The sequence below is a fragment of the Cornus florida genome, unplaced genomic scaffold (genome assembly GCF_030987335.1).
Source record: "Cornus florida cultivar Cherokee Brave unplaced genomic scaffold, ASM3098733v1 CherokeeBrave_3.0.0_Hap2_Chr03, whole genome shotgun sequence".
In the NCBI taxonomy this organism is placed as follows: Eukaryota; Viridiplantae; Streptophyta; class Magnoliopsida; order Cornales; family Cornaceae; genus Cornus; species Cornus florida.
This window is the reverse complement of record NW_026775573.1, coordinates 27,770,780-27,785,389: the sequence shown is the minus strand read 5'-3', so window position 1 is coordinate 27,785,389 and position 14,610 is coordinate 27,770,780. Positions and strand designations below refer to the sequence as shown.

Genomic DNA, 14,610 nt, shown 5'->3' with positions numbered 1-14,610 from the left:
ATGGAAATGTTGAAAACCTTTCTATAAATTCTTAAAAGTGTGGGGGTGTCTATTTAAGGTTGTAGATCTTACTCCTATGAAAAGTTAAAGTGAGACCTATAATGTGGCAACCTTGTGGGTGGGTGTGCCGTGGGCGGGTGCAAGAGGCACTGACATGTTATCACATTGAGCAAGTTACAGGTGCACAGTCCCACACCACCTACGTAAGGGAAAGGTAAAGTGATTTTATGTAGTGGTGTTATCTCCAATTGGTACGAGGCTTTTTGAGATAAAATCCAATAATAAAATCGTGCGGGCTGGATCCCAAAGTGGACAATATCATACTATGTGATGGAGTGGATCGTTACATAAAACCTTTGATAGGTTATAACATCAGTGCATATCATTTTCTTGTAGGCTAGAACGTCTACATCTTTTGGTCCTAATTTTCTAGCATGTTTATTGGAGAATGAGCCACAAATCTTTTTTCTTAGATTAGTTATGCGATATAATTAATCATATGGTATAATATTATTTATCTGAGTTCAATATTATTTATATAAGTGCTTACTTTTAATTGAGATTATAATATTAAACTATGTAGTAGAATTACTTAATGTGCATAGTAATTTAATTTTATAATATAGTTGATTTAATGTTTGATATTATTAATTTTGTATGAGTTTATGACTGGTTTGTGTATTTAATACAACAAACAAAAATTGACTAGTCTAGTTATGTCAATTCTCTTGATAGTCAAGGGAAAAAGATCTATACTAGTGTTTAAAGACACGTATAGCTGTGAATGGGCTGAATAAGATAAGATTTTTCAACAACTTTAAAGTGTTTAATGGAAAATGTTATGGATACAGTAAGCAAGTACACTGAGATAAGATTTTTCAACAACTTTAAAGTGTTTAATGGAAAATGTTATGGATACAGTAAGCAAGTACACTGAGACAAGCTAAATCAAGCTAGTTAGCTATAATGTACAATTTAGCTGAAAGCTAAAATGTTACTAAGTTGCAAACTAGTTAGATTAGCTATAAGTTAAAATGATTAATGAGGTGCACAGAACCTAAGAGGAAGATGGAAAATCTGTTAGTTGGTTCTAGCTCTCAACTTGGTAGTGAAAAAAAAAAAAAAAAAAAAAAAACACGAGGGTGACGAGTAGCTATTTTAGCCATAAGCTATTTGAGCTATTCATCATAGTTGCTCATGTAGGAGAGAATAATATTACTTGTAAAGTAATAGTTTTTGAAGAATATTCTTCAAAACAAATTACTCTACTACCAAGATAGACCACTTAGATAAGTGTGTACTAAAGGTATGAGCTACTAGAATTGCTAGCTAAACAAACTTAACTTCAAGCTAGCGTTAATAACTGAAAAGTAGGTGCTCATCATAATTTAGTAATGAGATATGAGAAGAGTGTGTAATAATACTTGAGAAGTGAGTGCTCACTCTGTAGTGATTGTATCCAAAGCTTAAATAATAAGATAATTATTTGCTTAAATGATTGAGTTATGTGATGTGTGACACATGAAAGGTTATAACATGTTAATATGACTGACTTAACATGAACCTAAATATGAATAACTCAATTTATAAATATAAAAGAAGTAAAATCAAATATATTAATTCGAGCCCATTGTAATTAATATCTTTAGCATTAATTCACGGTATTGTCGGTGAATTATTATAAGAATATGCTAAAGATAAAGTGAGTACATATGCACTAGAGACTGTTATATATGCTTGTTGAGAAGCGAATATGGAACCTTGAAAAAGTAGATGAGGTGAAGTATTTAATATATGGTACTTTCATAGTTGAAAAATCATAATAAATACATTAGAGATAAAATTTCAGGATTATCTCAAAGTTGTGGGGAGATATTATCCATAGATGAAATTTGTTACGAGTCACTCATCTTAACAGAAATACTTATAAATGTGGGGGGTTCCAAGTCCTAAGAGCTTTATGATAGAACCAAAAATCATTTATATTATTATAACAATAGTACGTGCATATTATTTTCTATGAGGAAAATATTATGGAACAACTAGAAGAGTTCTTTTTTCAGTTGAAGTGCTGAGTTATTTGTTCCAGTTGAAAAGTCAAGTGTGTAAGCTTATAAGTCCTTGAATGGATTAAAGCTACTACCGAGACAATGACATAAATGTGATGCGTAAGTCATTGTATGCCTTAAAATATAAATGATATACTGATTGGTATATTTGATATGAAAGATTTAACATCTGATAATATAGTATATTCTCAATAGAGTGAGATTGAGATAATACTAGTTATGATAACAAAAGCCTAGCTAACTTTTGTAGATGTAAATCTCAAATATATATACTGACCAAAGTATATCATTGGTTGAGATTGTAAGGCAACTTAATAACTGTGTTTAATTGCACATTTTCAATCCAGGATCGGATCACTAAAAAATAATAAATTGGGTAGTTGAGATACACCCTAAATCCAATATTGCATAGATCGAGGTATCTAACTAAATTGGAGGTGTAACAGTGATGCAATCTGGATATGGGATATTAAAGACTTCAAATCCAATAGTGGATATGTCTTTTATATTAAAGGTGTAGTTCTATGTTCTTAATATAACTCAAAATTAGAAACTTTGAATAAATCAAATAGGGAAGTCAATAGACTTCACTTAGAGGAAAATTCAAAGTAAGTCTACACCTGTGCCACTAAAGAAAATGATATTGCTAACAATAAGCAATTTTAGGGCACAAAGTATACAGTTGCTCTCACCTGGAGAAATCTCTGCAGAGTGTAATATTTCTAAACACAACCTTATGGCCACATATAAAATTGAAGGTTGTACTAGAGAGCAATTGTACAGTTCATCGAGGGGAATGGGGTTTAAAGCCGAAAGCTAACGAGTCACCTTAATGGAAACCCAACCTAGCTGATTGGAGATCCCAAGATCTAGGTTCAAAGGGACAACAGAAATTCTGAGTGACTCACCAGAAGCACTGGGAAGATATAAATCTTCTACCTATTTCTATGATGAGACAGTGCTGCCTACAGCGATGATCAGGATAAGCTACGCTTTTAATGACTCTTATACCTTGAAAATTCAAGTGGGGTTTGGTAGGATACTCTTAATAAGAAGTCACCTATATGAGTGTGAAGTAAGGCCGCTTCTATGAGAACTATAAAGGCTAAGTTTTCTAGAGCACTCATTGAATACCAGGACTTGTTCAGGGCCAAAATGAACACAACAATGAGAACCAACTTTGTGAGGAAAGCTACTGTGTGTTTGTTATTGTCTTGGTTTACACAAACGGCTAAACAGTTCAAGACATCGCGTTCACTGGTTAGCCAGTAAATCCGATAGCAATACACTAGGGAAGGTTCAAAGCCAAAAGCCACCTATCCTGATGCAGTAACTTTTCGATTATACTCTCTCTAGTGTCTGCATAATCATCTTTTGCATTTTACGCAAATTGCCATTCATGTGGGGGATTGTTGGAAACGGGGGCATTAAAAACATAAACTTTGGATGAGATTTGAAATAGATTCCGTTAATAATTTTTTACGGATCTCTAGACAAGCGCGTTTCTCTCCGTAAGCAGATGAATGTGGTATATTTACTTTCTGAAATCCGTTTCCGGATGAATGAGAAATTAGCTCCAAAGTGTGGTGTTTTGATAAGCCTAAATGGGTATGCAAAATGTGGGAAGTGTTTGTCCCACATGGAAAAAATGTTGAAACAAATTGAAATTTAAATAAGCTGAGTTTAAGATTTGGGCTTGGGCTTGGGCCTAATTGTAAAGTCCAGATTATTCTTTTTTTGGAATTTTAGATTGGGCCTAATTTTGGGCTGGGCTTATTTAAATGGGTTTCACAAATGAGTAGGGTTTTTGGGTGGTTGGTTTTTTGAATTAAAAAAACTACTTTTTAGTTTTTCTAAAAGGTTACACCTTTTAAATTAAAAAACCATATTTTAGTTTTTTCTAAAAGGTTACACCTTTTAAATTAAAAAACCACTTTTAGTTTTTTCCAAAGGGTTACACCTTTTTCCGAACCATCATAACCCATAGTTGCACCCACTCGAAAAGGCACATTGTAACCTATTGGAATGGATGTGTCTATTGGTGAACAGACACCATGTGAACCATTGCAACCTATTGGAATGGATGTGTCTAATGGTGAATAGACACCATGTGAACCATTGCAACCTATTGCAATGGTTGTGTCCAATGATGAAAAGACGCACCCCATCCGAAAAGGCATTTCTATTTCTATAAATACCCCCCTTTAGATCATTTGCAAGTCATTCATTTTCATTTTCTTCTATCTCCCTCTCTAGACTAGAACCCAACCCAAGTGGGTTCAAACCTTAGGTTAAGTGGTTCGAGCCACTTCGATCCTAATCCAATTTCATCGAGCTATATTAAGATTGGTCCGAGCCATTTGGTTCGGATTACACCCAATTCAGCATTTATATAGTATATAGATGCATTTTTTAGTCAGAGAGAGTATTACACGGAGGAGGTTCGCCGTATCCACGAGTTTGTAGTGCTGCTACTGGTGGATGTAGACCGTTGTATCCTGGGAGATAGACGCCACTGAGTCCGTTAGCACCATAGCGGGGCGAATCTGTCTTAAGGACATAGTATCCAATACTAGCCTCGGTCCAGGTTCATTCCTTGCATATTATTATTATTTTATTGCTTTATTTTGTATATTTAATTAAATATAGAGTTGCATATTTAATTAATGATTTATTAGCATATTGTTAATTATCTCATGACATATTAGTATAAAGGTTGTTATATCTTAAAAGTCACATTAAGCATATATTTTACCAACATGTTATTCATGCTGTTCAAGATGGAAGTCTGAATTTTTGTGAAGCCTACCAGGTGCTTGTAGGAAGATGGTTATGAAATACAGTATAATTTAAGAAGACTGAAATATAGAGTAATTTAAGAGGAAAGTATATATGTCTTGGTATATTGCCATTTTAGCTGATGAAGCAGTGAAATGAAACGTAATTGCAGAGCCTAGATATGATTGTTTAAATTTGGCTCAGACTAATTGCTGAGCTCTAAACTCACTTTGTTTAGTCAATTTCAAGCTCCAACTTGAGCTCATTATCAAACTCAGCTCAAACTCGTTTTTGAAATATTGACGAGGAAAAAAAAGAGGTGATAACGTGAGATATATATATATATATATATATATATATTCTTTTTCATGGACAAAAAATTCATTCACTCCCTTCGTTCCTTACGAGATTCAAGCCCTTATTATTCTTTTTGTGAGGCATTAGGCTACACAAGCTTTGATAAAACAAAAAGAGGTAATAATTGCACTTCTCTTTTAATTAAATTTATTCCAAACTGAATGATATGAGTATCCCTAGCTCATAAATATAAAAAAATCAGGTGTTCGGAGTATAAAATAAACAAGTTTTTATAAAACTAAACGTGCTTGCAATCCTTAATGATATTGTTCATGAAACAAAAAGCCTATCCAAGCCATGATTTGTTTGGACTAGGATCCTTTACTTTAATGAGCTCAAAAATATTGTTTGAGCTAAGCTCTTTTACTTGACAAATAAATGCAAATTGATTAATAAACGATTCGAACTTAATTGTTTATGAACAATTCAGTTAATTTGAAACTCTGCCACGAAAGTTAGTCTAATTATGCAAATTCTCATCCTTATTCATGACATCTTTGCCATGACTGATAGCCAATTCTAAAAGGATCATCAATTGGAATTGTTCCACAAAGATTGTTATCAGAAACATCACTGTAAAATTTAGTATTCAAATTATAACTTGTACAAAAATTGAGAGCCAAATAAATTTAGGAGACAGATACATTTAGATCTTTGTTTATTTTCCAAGTGAACTTAGGTTATGTTTGGTTGTGTGGAATTAGAGCCTTGAAATTAAAATTTAAGGAATTGAAGAAAAGTTAGGTTCAAAATTACAGAAAATTGAACTAAAATTTTTTGTAGTTCCATCAATTTCAATTTTAAGGCTCCAATTCCATGCAACGGAAGATAGTCTCACGAAAAAAAAAGACTTTTAGGTTAGAAAGAGTGATAATATCCCTTGGAATTGATCCTGTTAGCTTCTGTGTATTCAAACTTTATCATAATGGGATTATTAAAGAGCTCAACAATTGCAGTATGATTGTTTAGAGTATACATGCTTGCAGAAATTTGAGAGGGTGGCCTACTTGGTTTAGTTCTCAAATGAACTAAAAAAAAAAATTGTACAAAAATTACTTGATTGACGATTATTTATTTATTTATTATTTTTTTCTCTTTTGAAAACTCAATCTAGAAAGTGTCAATCTTCGAAGAACTTTTACGAAAATTGAATCAAGGAAGCTTCGGGCTCAAGTATGTTGTTATACAAAAGCAATGCTAACAAGGTTTTTCAAGTTAAATTTCTTGGACCCAAAAAAAAAGGTTTTTCATGCTAACCGATTCCCTATGAAATCTTGTACTAAATATCTTTATTTTTTTTTTTATACCATTACTTAACCTTTGAAAAAGATTAAAAAAAAAAAAATTACTTAGGAATTTTTCCAACTCCTATACTAGAAAAAGGGTTGGCCAGCCTAGGAGGCTCTATCATATTAGAGTCTGAAAATGTTTCCGTGTCAAAGGCCTATTTTTATAAAATTCTCACTAAGAGGTTTACGTCTTTCCTTCTGTTATTAGAAGTTTTTTGTCCTACATGAAATTTGAAGGAAAATGTATTGAGTTTATAAGCACGTAGATATAACTTAAATTTGTGAGTCAAATGAAAAATAAGTCTTATCCATATCCATATCCGAGTTTATCCATTAACAAATTATCCATATTCGAGTTTATTATTTATCTCCAACTCGATAAGAAGTATATTTTTTTTGTTAAAAATGTCAAAATAAATTTTAAAAAGCTAAAAGAGAAAGAGTGGAAGAAAATAATTAGAAAAAATAAAGAAAAGCTTACATACTTAAGAATTCTAATATTTTAAATGACAAAATTTTATGTAAGAAACATTTATGTTATTTTTTTCACCAACTCTACACCAATTGAATGACATATAATATATGCATGGTATATTTTGTATTATATTTAATCTGATAATTTATTAATAATTCGAATTCGTTAATATGTTAATTTAATCCAAATTCAATTTATTGGGATCAAATTTGAATTGAAATTAATGCGGACTGGGAATTTAATATGGTGTTGGAAAGTTAGGAGTTGACCATAATTAATGCCGACTTGGGTTCTAGACTTCAAGATCTACATGATATTGAAAGTTTAGAGGTGTTTGTTTATAAATTTGTAAACATTTGTGGAGTATCTATTATTTCAGATAACTATAGACGTGGATTTTACTTACGTGTCACTTTATTATTGGCACAGTTCATCTTATCCACGTCACACTCCGGTAGGAGATACCCACCGAATAATTTCCCAAAACGAGACTCAACAATGATCTCTATCTCCCTCCTTTTCCTCTCCTTATCCGGGAAGGTTATCAGTAGTTTCTCTCCTCTCTAAAATTTTCTCTCTCTAACCCTGTCTCTCTCATCTGATTTTCTTCGAAGGTTACCAGCAATCTCTCTCTAAAACCCTCTCCCGCCTGCGGTTTCATTGAAAGTACCGTTAGGTTTCGCTGTGTTTGAATTATCTTCCTCCAATTCGCTTCTATATATAGTCGTGTTTGGCGTCGAATCGAGTCACCGGAAGAGAAAGGTGTGTGGACGTTGCATGACGACCGCTTCGGAACTGTTCTACAATCGGAGGTCTCGTTTGGGCCGAAACACCATTGAATTAGGGCTCGATTCTTCTCTCGATCGAAGTATTCATCACAATCAAAGCAATCGTCGCAATCATCACAACAACAACAACAACAACAACAAGAGCAGCAACAACAATAGCAGCCGTCGAGATCGTCACGATCCGGACGGATGTGATCCTCTCCGTCGATCTCCCCATATCAGGCTTCCATCTCATCGCCCTTCTCATCCGGTAAAAAGCACTTTTGATTTCTCATGGTTTCTTTTGCTTTAACAAAATACAATCTGCACAAATTATTTTCTCCGAGTTTCTGTCACTATATATTGTTTTTATTTGTAATTTCTCAAACGGACTCGTATATATCATGAGGTTGAATCTGGGACTGAAACGTTGAATTTGAATTAACAAGGACTTTATTGAAAGGATGCAGTTTGTAGCTTGAGACTATTTGGAATAATAGATTCTTACTTATTAATGATAATTATATTTTGGAATGGGAACTTTATTGAAAGAATATGAGGACATGCCTCAAATTTCCAGATTTTTTAGTAGTCACCAGGGATAACTTTGCCAACCCCTACTTCTCTGGATAATGCACATAATTTATTAAAAATAAATAAGCCAAATTTGAGTCCGGCTGTTCTGTGTAGGTCAAAATTTTGTATTTCTTAGCTACATTTCTAAATATTATCAGATAAGATCTTATCCTTGGAGACCAGTTTAGATAATCTCAATTAATAATGAATTGTGAGGAGAACCAGTTCTTGGAACAGGCCCGAAGGGGAGAGCGCAATTGTCAGTAGGTTTTGACCGCTTCACTTGACATTGGGCTTCTTTTGATAGAATTTATGATGGTCTTTAAAATAAAATAGAGAGTAAGCTAGTGGTCAATGACATTACTACTAAATTGGCATGTCGTGGGAGATTTAGATAAGCTCAATGTAATTAACCTATTTATCACAGCAGTGTTATAACAAGTAAGATTACACAGCACCAATTGTTAGCTTGACTAGCATCTCGAGCCACCCTAAAGAGTAACGGTAGTGTTAAATACTGGTTCAATGGTTTTGTGTATTAGAGAGGTTATTGTTTAGTATGGTCCCGTTAATGGAGAATGTCAGGAGGGGTAATTTGTATACAGATTATTTATATTGTGGTTGCATAAACTTTTTTATGCTTGACAGTCCTAGCATATATCAATGTATTGGTGCAAAGGTCCCTGGCTCTATTTATTGATTATCTAAAAAGAAGTAAAATAATAATAATAAGATTTAGATCCATTTAGTTTATTGTATGTATTGAAAGTTGGCCTTGTTTGATGGTTTGGGCCGTTAATTTTTCAATTGCTTCTGCTGGATGCAGAGAACTTCCAGGAATCTTTTTTGAAATGAAATGTTTGATTTAGGACATGAAGTTGCTTAACTTTTGTTTGTTGCAATTGCATCATCAATTCGCTCTAGTCTTATATATAATAAATGCGGTCTGTGTGTGTATATATATGTTATTTCTTCCTGTTACATTCTAGTTGAAGTGAAGTTTTTTCAGGTAATGGATCAACTGGAACATCAGCTGGGTTGTAACTACTGTTTATATGAACTTATATTTCTTTCGAATGACTATTGCTATGTAACTTCTGTGCAAATAAATGAAGTGATTAATCTTTGGTTGTGAATCATCATTGAGAATCAGACACCTTTTATGTCATCCTTACGTGCATATTTGATACTTCAGGAACGAGAATCAGTTCGACTTGACCAAGGTGGAAGCCAATCTGCTATATTCAACCATCTCAACTCAGCAAATGTTAGCAGCATACACGATAGGGCGAGAGTCAGGGGGAATGACAGGCTTCCGGGAGCTGTAGTACTTGCAAGGGAAAGGCTTCTTGAAAGGTTGAGAGGTCCATCATCTAGAAACAGGTTTGTCCCATAACCACTTGGAAATTTGCTGTTCTTTTTATTTATATATATATTTTTTTCTCTCCCAAATAGCTTTTTCTTTTTGTCGTCTCTCTCCCTAATAATTTTTAATTTCCCCCTCTCCCCAATAACATACTTGGATTATATATTACATAATCATTCATAATTAAATGTCTTACCACTAAGAGTACAGAGGGTAATGGATATGACACGTTACGGATATGTGTGACAAGGAAATTCTTAAAAATATATGCTATGACTATGTTACGGACATGCCAAACAATACTATATATAAAGAGGATCATAAAAATTAGTTCAAGTATATGAGTACAAATTTTCAATATATATATCCTTCAGTAAATTTGATGTTCTTATTGAAGTAGAAGTGGTGTTTATTAACAGGGAGCTCTCTCTCTCTTTCACGACCTTGCATTAGAGCGTAAGTTGCCACATCACTGCCTTGTTCTCATTATTCTTCAGTAATTGGTGAGGTTATACTGATGTACAGTGATGGTTAATATTTGTCATAATATTTTAAGGAAGAGTTGGAAGACTAATTATTAAATTATTTCGTAATTGCTCTTTTTAGATGGAATGTCTTGTAAATTGTAATAAGGAATTGTGGGTTCCGATATATTAGCTATTTAGCTATGATATCTGTCTGGAGAAATTTAAGTCAGTTTGGCAATTCACTAATTCAGTGACCACCATGATCTCTCACAATTTTTAACTTATATTGTAGTACATAAAGCAATTGGACATCGATAAGGTTGTTTAAGTTCTTCAAAACATTAATATTGGAGACTTAGATGTAAACTTTGATGTTGTGCAAAGTTGGGATAAGTCACTGCAAATCATTGTGACAGTGTTTTTGGATTTTTAAGCCCTAAAATCTACAAAATATTTTTTTATGCCACCGACACAAAAGATTCTCAAAAGTTTGGCATGTACCTTTGGTTTTTCTGGTTCCCGAATCTCTAATGAAATAATGCATTTTAACTTGATAACATTTGCTTCATTTTGTTTTCCCCTGAATTTTACTTTATTACAGGGTTCCTAAGATTTCATGTTTCTATAGTCCTTGTCAAATAATTTGATTTCATTAATGTGCCATGAATTATGTTGTACTTTTAGTGGCAGACTGGTAGTAAGATTTGTTGTTGGACTTGTGTTTACACTTTGGTATCTTATTAAATGTTATGGTATGAGAACTGCATATGAGCCACTTTTTAGTGCAAGCTGAATGCAGCGTTTGATCTTTAAGACTACTGTCTAAACTATTCCCTGAAAATGAGTGCTCCTATACAAACTGCTTTTGGCATTTGTGCTTATTGAGTCAATATGAAACTATATGGTCTTCTCATAAGTTGAATGTTGTATCTGACAGTAGGCGAAGCTACAGGGCTTCATCGGGCATCAATCATGACGACTTCACTCATGGCGACAACTTTACACTCATTGATGCAGGGGACTGGGAGACTGAGACTTCCCCTCAGTGGGCAGCTAGAGTCGCTGCATTTACCGACCAGTTGTTAGTTCCAAGTGAAGCAATCAAGCGACCACCCGGACTCAGTAAGGAGGCCCTGGACTGTTTGCAACTGGAAAATTTCAGCAATACTGATAATAACGATGAAATTGGGATATCAAGGGCATCAGAGGACTGCAGTATATGTCTGGAGAGTTTCCTGGAGGGAGAGGAGCTGATATGCTTGCCGTGCAAACATAGATTCCACTCATGCTGCTTGGATCCATGGGTTCGCGCTTGTGGTGACTGCCCGAACTGTCGAACAGGTATAGTTGTAAACAGTTATAAAGAGTTGGAAAAAAGATGAAACTTCCCGGTGGTAAAATATTTTTTGAGTTCGGTTTTTCTTGCATGGTGCAAAGTTTTGGGACTTGAATCAATGGGACAGAGATACTTTTTAATTTAAAAGCTTGTAATTGTTACTTCAGTTTGAGGTGTTCTGGTTTACCTCAGTTTAAAATTAGAATAACTCGATGTATATGTGTACAGAGCATGCTTATATGAGAGCTGTTGCTTACAAATTTCTGCAAGTTGGCGCTTTGTTTGGAAAGCCATTTTACCCAAATTTATTTAAAGGATTTAATGAATTGACAGACAATTGGGAGACTTGGCAAAGGCCCTCATTTCACGTAGTTTGACAGTTAAATGCTAGTTTGGTGTTTGATGTTTTGATATAAAAAAATGATTTAAAGTGCTTTTCACAATTAAAGTACTTTTATATCTGTTTTGTACTAATATTCTTTTAAAACACTTTTAATCTTAATTTTACAATAAGAAAAAAACTAGGATTGACAAAGAAGAAATAGAGCTCAGAAATCATGCAATCCGTTTATGTTTCGGTTGAGTTGACCCATTTACAAGAATTATGTAATTTAAGTCTTGTTAAGTCATCTATTGTCGTCTATTTCACCCAAAGTGTTAACTAAAAGAAGTGTATTATTAAATTGTTTTTCCTTTTCTTCTTTTTCTTTTTAATTCTTTGATATAAATTTTTAAAAATTATTAATCAAACAAATATTTTTGAATTCCAAATTAAGATCAGATTGATTGATTAATTAAGGTCAGATTGATTGAGTCAAATAAAAAACACCTGATCACTATCAAATCCTTGATGGTCAAGGAATCCTTAACTATCACTGAACACGTGCCAATCCATTCTCTCCTATCACCTTGCCGCCAAAGAAACCCTCCCTCCTCTATAAACATCCATCCACAGAGCTATCCTCAAATCCCACAGAAGCCAACATGGCTCCTCCCCCAGGTCTACTAGGCCCACCCTCGATCCACCGCCCTGCGCCGCCATCATCCGCCGGAAAACCAAACAACCAATCGCAGGTGATTCCACGGAAAAGTCACCAATCACAGGTGATTGCACGGAAATTAAGACACCCTCTCACCTCCAAAATGACTAAACCCTTCCAAAACCCCTGTATAGACTTTTGTTTCTCCGATCCACCGCTTTCGACTCTGAACGACAGGCTCCAAAAGGCCTGGGCTCACAACCCACTGACCACACTTGAACTCATATTCCGCCTAAGAGGTCCCCAAGTCGCCGGAAAAAAGCCCGACGAAGCCTTTTACATGGCCATGCATTGGCTCCATCGAAACCACCCACTAACCCTAGCTTGCAATATTAGGGTTTTCTCGAATTGTTTTGGGTGCGTGAAAGATTTGCTCGAGGTTCTCCGTCTAGTTTTGGAGGATCAAGAAGTTTATATCTCCAAAGAAACAATGCAGAGGAGGAGATAGCAAGCAATCAAGGAAGAGAAGAAAAACCCTAATTTCTTTAGCAAGGAGAAAGCCCTTGCTAGGGCCACAAGAGCCATAGAGAAACAAAACCCTAATTTCTCTAGCAAGAAGAAAGCCCTTGCTAGGGCTAAAAGAGCCGTCAACTGGTTTGCAAACGACGCCAACTACCGGCTCTTGCATAATCAGATCTCCGAATCCATTGCAGATCTTCTCAGATCCGATCTCCGGTTTCTTGAATCCGGTGAGATCGAAAAGATCAGCATTGCTTCGAAATGGTGTCCTTCTATAGATTCTTCATACGATAAATCGACATTGATTTGTGAAAACATAGCAAGAAAGCTTTTTCCCAAATCAGAGGATGAGTATAAATGTCTCGAAGAAGCTCATTACTCTTATAGAGTGCGAGATCGGCTGCGAAAACAAGTCCTAAATCCGCTTCGAAAAGCCCTAGATAGTGCAAACAGAGCCCCTCCCACAATGGTTTGCATGAAAGAAGATGAGAAAGGAATTAGGGTTTGCGAAAAGGCCGATCAGAGGCTACGTTATTCTCCTCAAAAACTTGTTGCTTCTATGAAAGGTGGTCGACGATTCAGCATCAACAGCAAGGTTGCAGAGCTTCAATGGTGGAATCTGCTCGAACACGCGTCGAAAAAGGGATATCTGAACAACTGTTTGGCCATTTGCAATGTCTCTGCAGCAATGGGACGTGCTCTGACGGACTTGTCAATAGGAATGGGGCTACTGATCTCTGAACTAAGCCAAAAACCATGGAAGGGTAGGGTTTTCGCATTCGAATCCGATCCTAAGCTCTTACACATTAAAGGGTACGATCCGAAATCCAAGATCGAATTCATGAGGAAGATGAAATGTGTTGAGAGTGTAAACCTTTGGAATGTGTTTGATCAAGTCTTGAAATTTGCAGAGAGTAGGAAGCTAAGCCAGGACGAGATGGTGAAGAGGATATTTGTGTTTACCAATGTGGGATACGAGAAGGGAACCGACAGCTTCTCGAATTTTTGGGCGACCTTAAATAGCTACCGGAGTCGAGGGTACGTGGCGTTGCCGGAGATTGTGTTTTGGAATCTTGGTGGTTGTGTTAAAAGTCCGATGAGGGGAGAAGGGTTGGTTATTGTCAATGGGTTTTCTGAGAGTTTGGTGAGTTTGTTCTTGAAAGAAGGTGAGGTTTCAACATTAGAGAATGCAGTGAAGTTGGTTCCTAAACCAGAGGTTGTGATGGAATCAGCCATTTCCACAGATGAATTTAGGGATTTACTTGTATTTGAGTGATTTCTTATCAATAGTAACATTGGCTATTGGTTCTTTTTGGCAAAAACTTTTTGCATAGAGAAGAAATAAAAGGGACTGAATGACATATGTGATATTTACTTTTTTATTTTTATTTTTATTTTTGGAGGACTGCTCAACTGACTCCCATCAATTTCTGAGATATGAAAATCCAAGCAGCCACACATCAATTATTTTTATTTATTTAAAGTTGAATGGGTAAGCTATACATGAGAGAAGAATGTACATGAGAGTCCACGAAGGACACTGGAAGCCAGATAGGCAAAACCAAAAATACTAATGATAAGACCATGATCTCTTATTATTATAATAAATAATAATAATAATAAATAGTCTA

At 35.0% G+C, this 14,610-nt stretch overlaps 2 protein-coding genes across 2 annotated transcripts; both read left to right on the top strand.

Moving 5' to 3' along the window:
* The first annotated feature begins 7,476 nt into the window (after positions 1-7,476).
* On the top strand, positions 7,477-11,749 carry LOC132300070 (probable E3 ubiquitin-protein ligase RHY1A). The gene is made up of 3 exons (XM_059797003.1): positions 7,477-8,006; positions 9,507-9,694; positions 11,082-11,749. Exons 1-3 carry the CDS (start codon positions 7,746-7,748, stop codon positions 11,524-11,526), a joined length of 894 nt encoding a protein of 297 aa, XP_059652986.1. The 5' UTR covers positions 7,477-7,745; the 3' UTR covers positions 11,527-11,749.
* A 715-nt stretch (positions 11,750-12,464) lies between these two features.
* On the top strand, positions 12,465-14,255 carry LOC132301344 (uncharacterized). Its single transcript, XM_059798604.1, has 2 exons — positions 12,465-12,899; positions 13,014-14,255. The coding sequence occupies exons 1-2, from the start codon at positions 12,465-12,467 to the stop codon at positions 14,253-14,255; spliced, it is 1,677 nt and encodes a 558-aa protein (XP_059654587.1).
* The last annotated feature ends 355 nt before the right edge of the window (positions 14,256-14,610 follow it).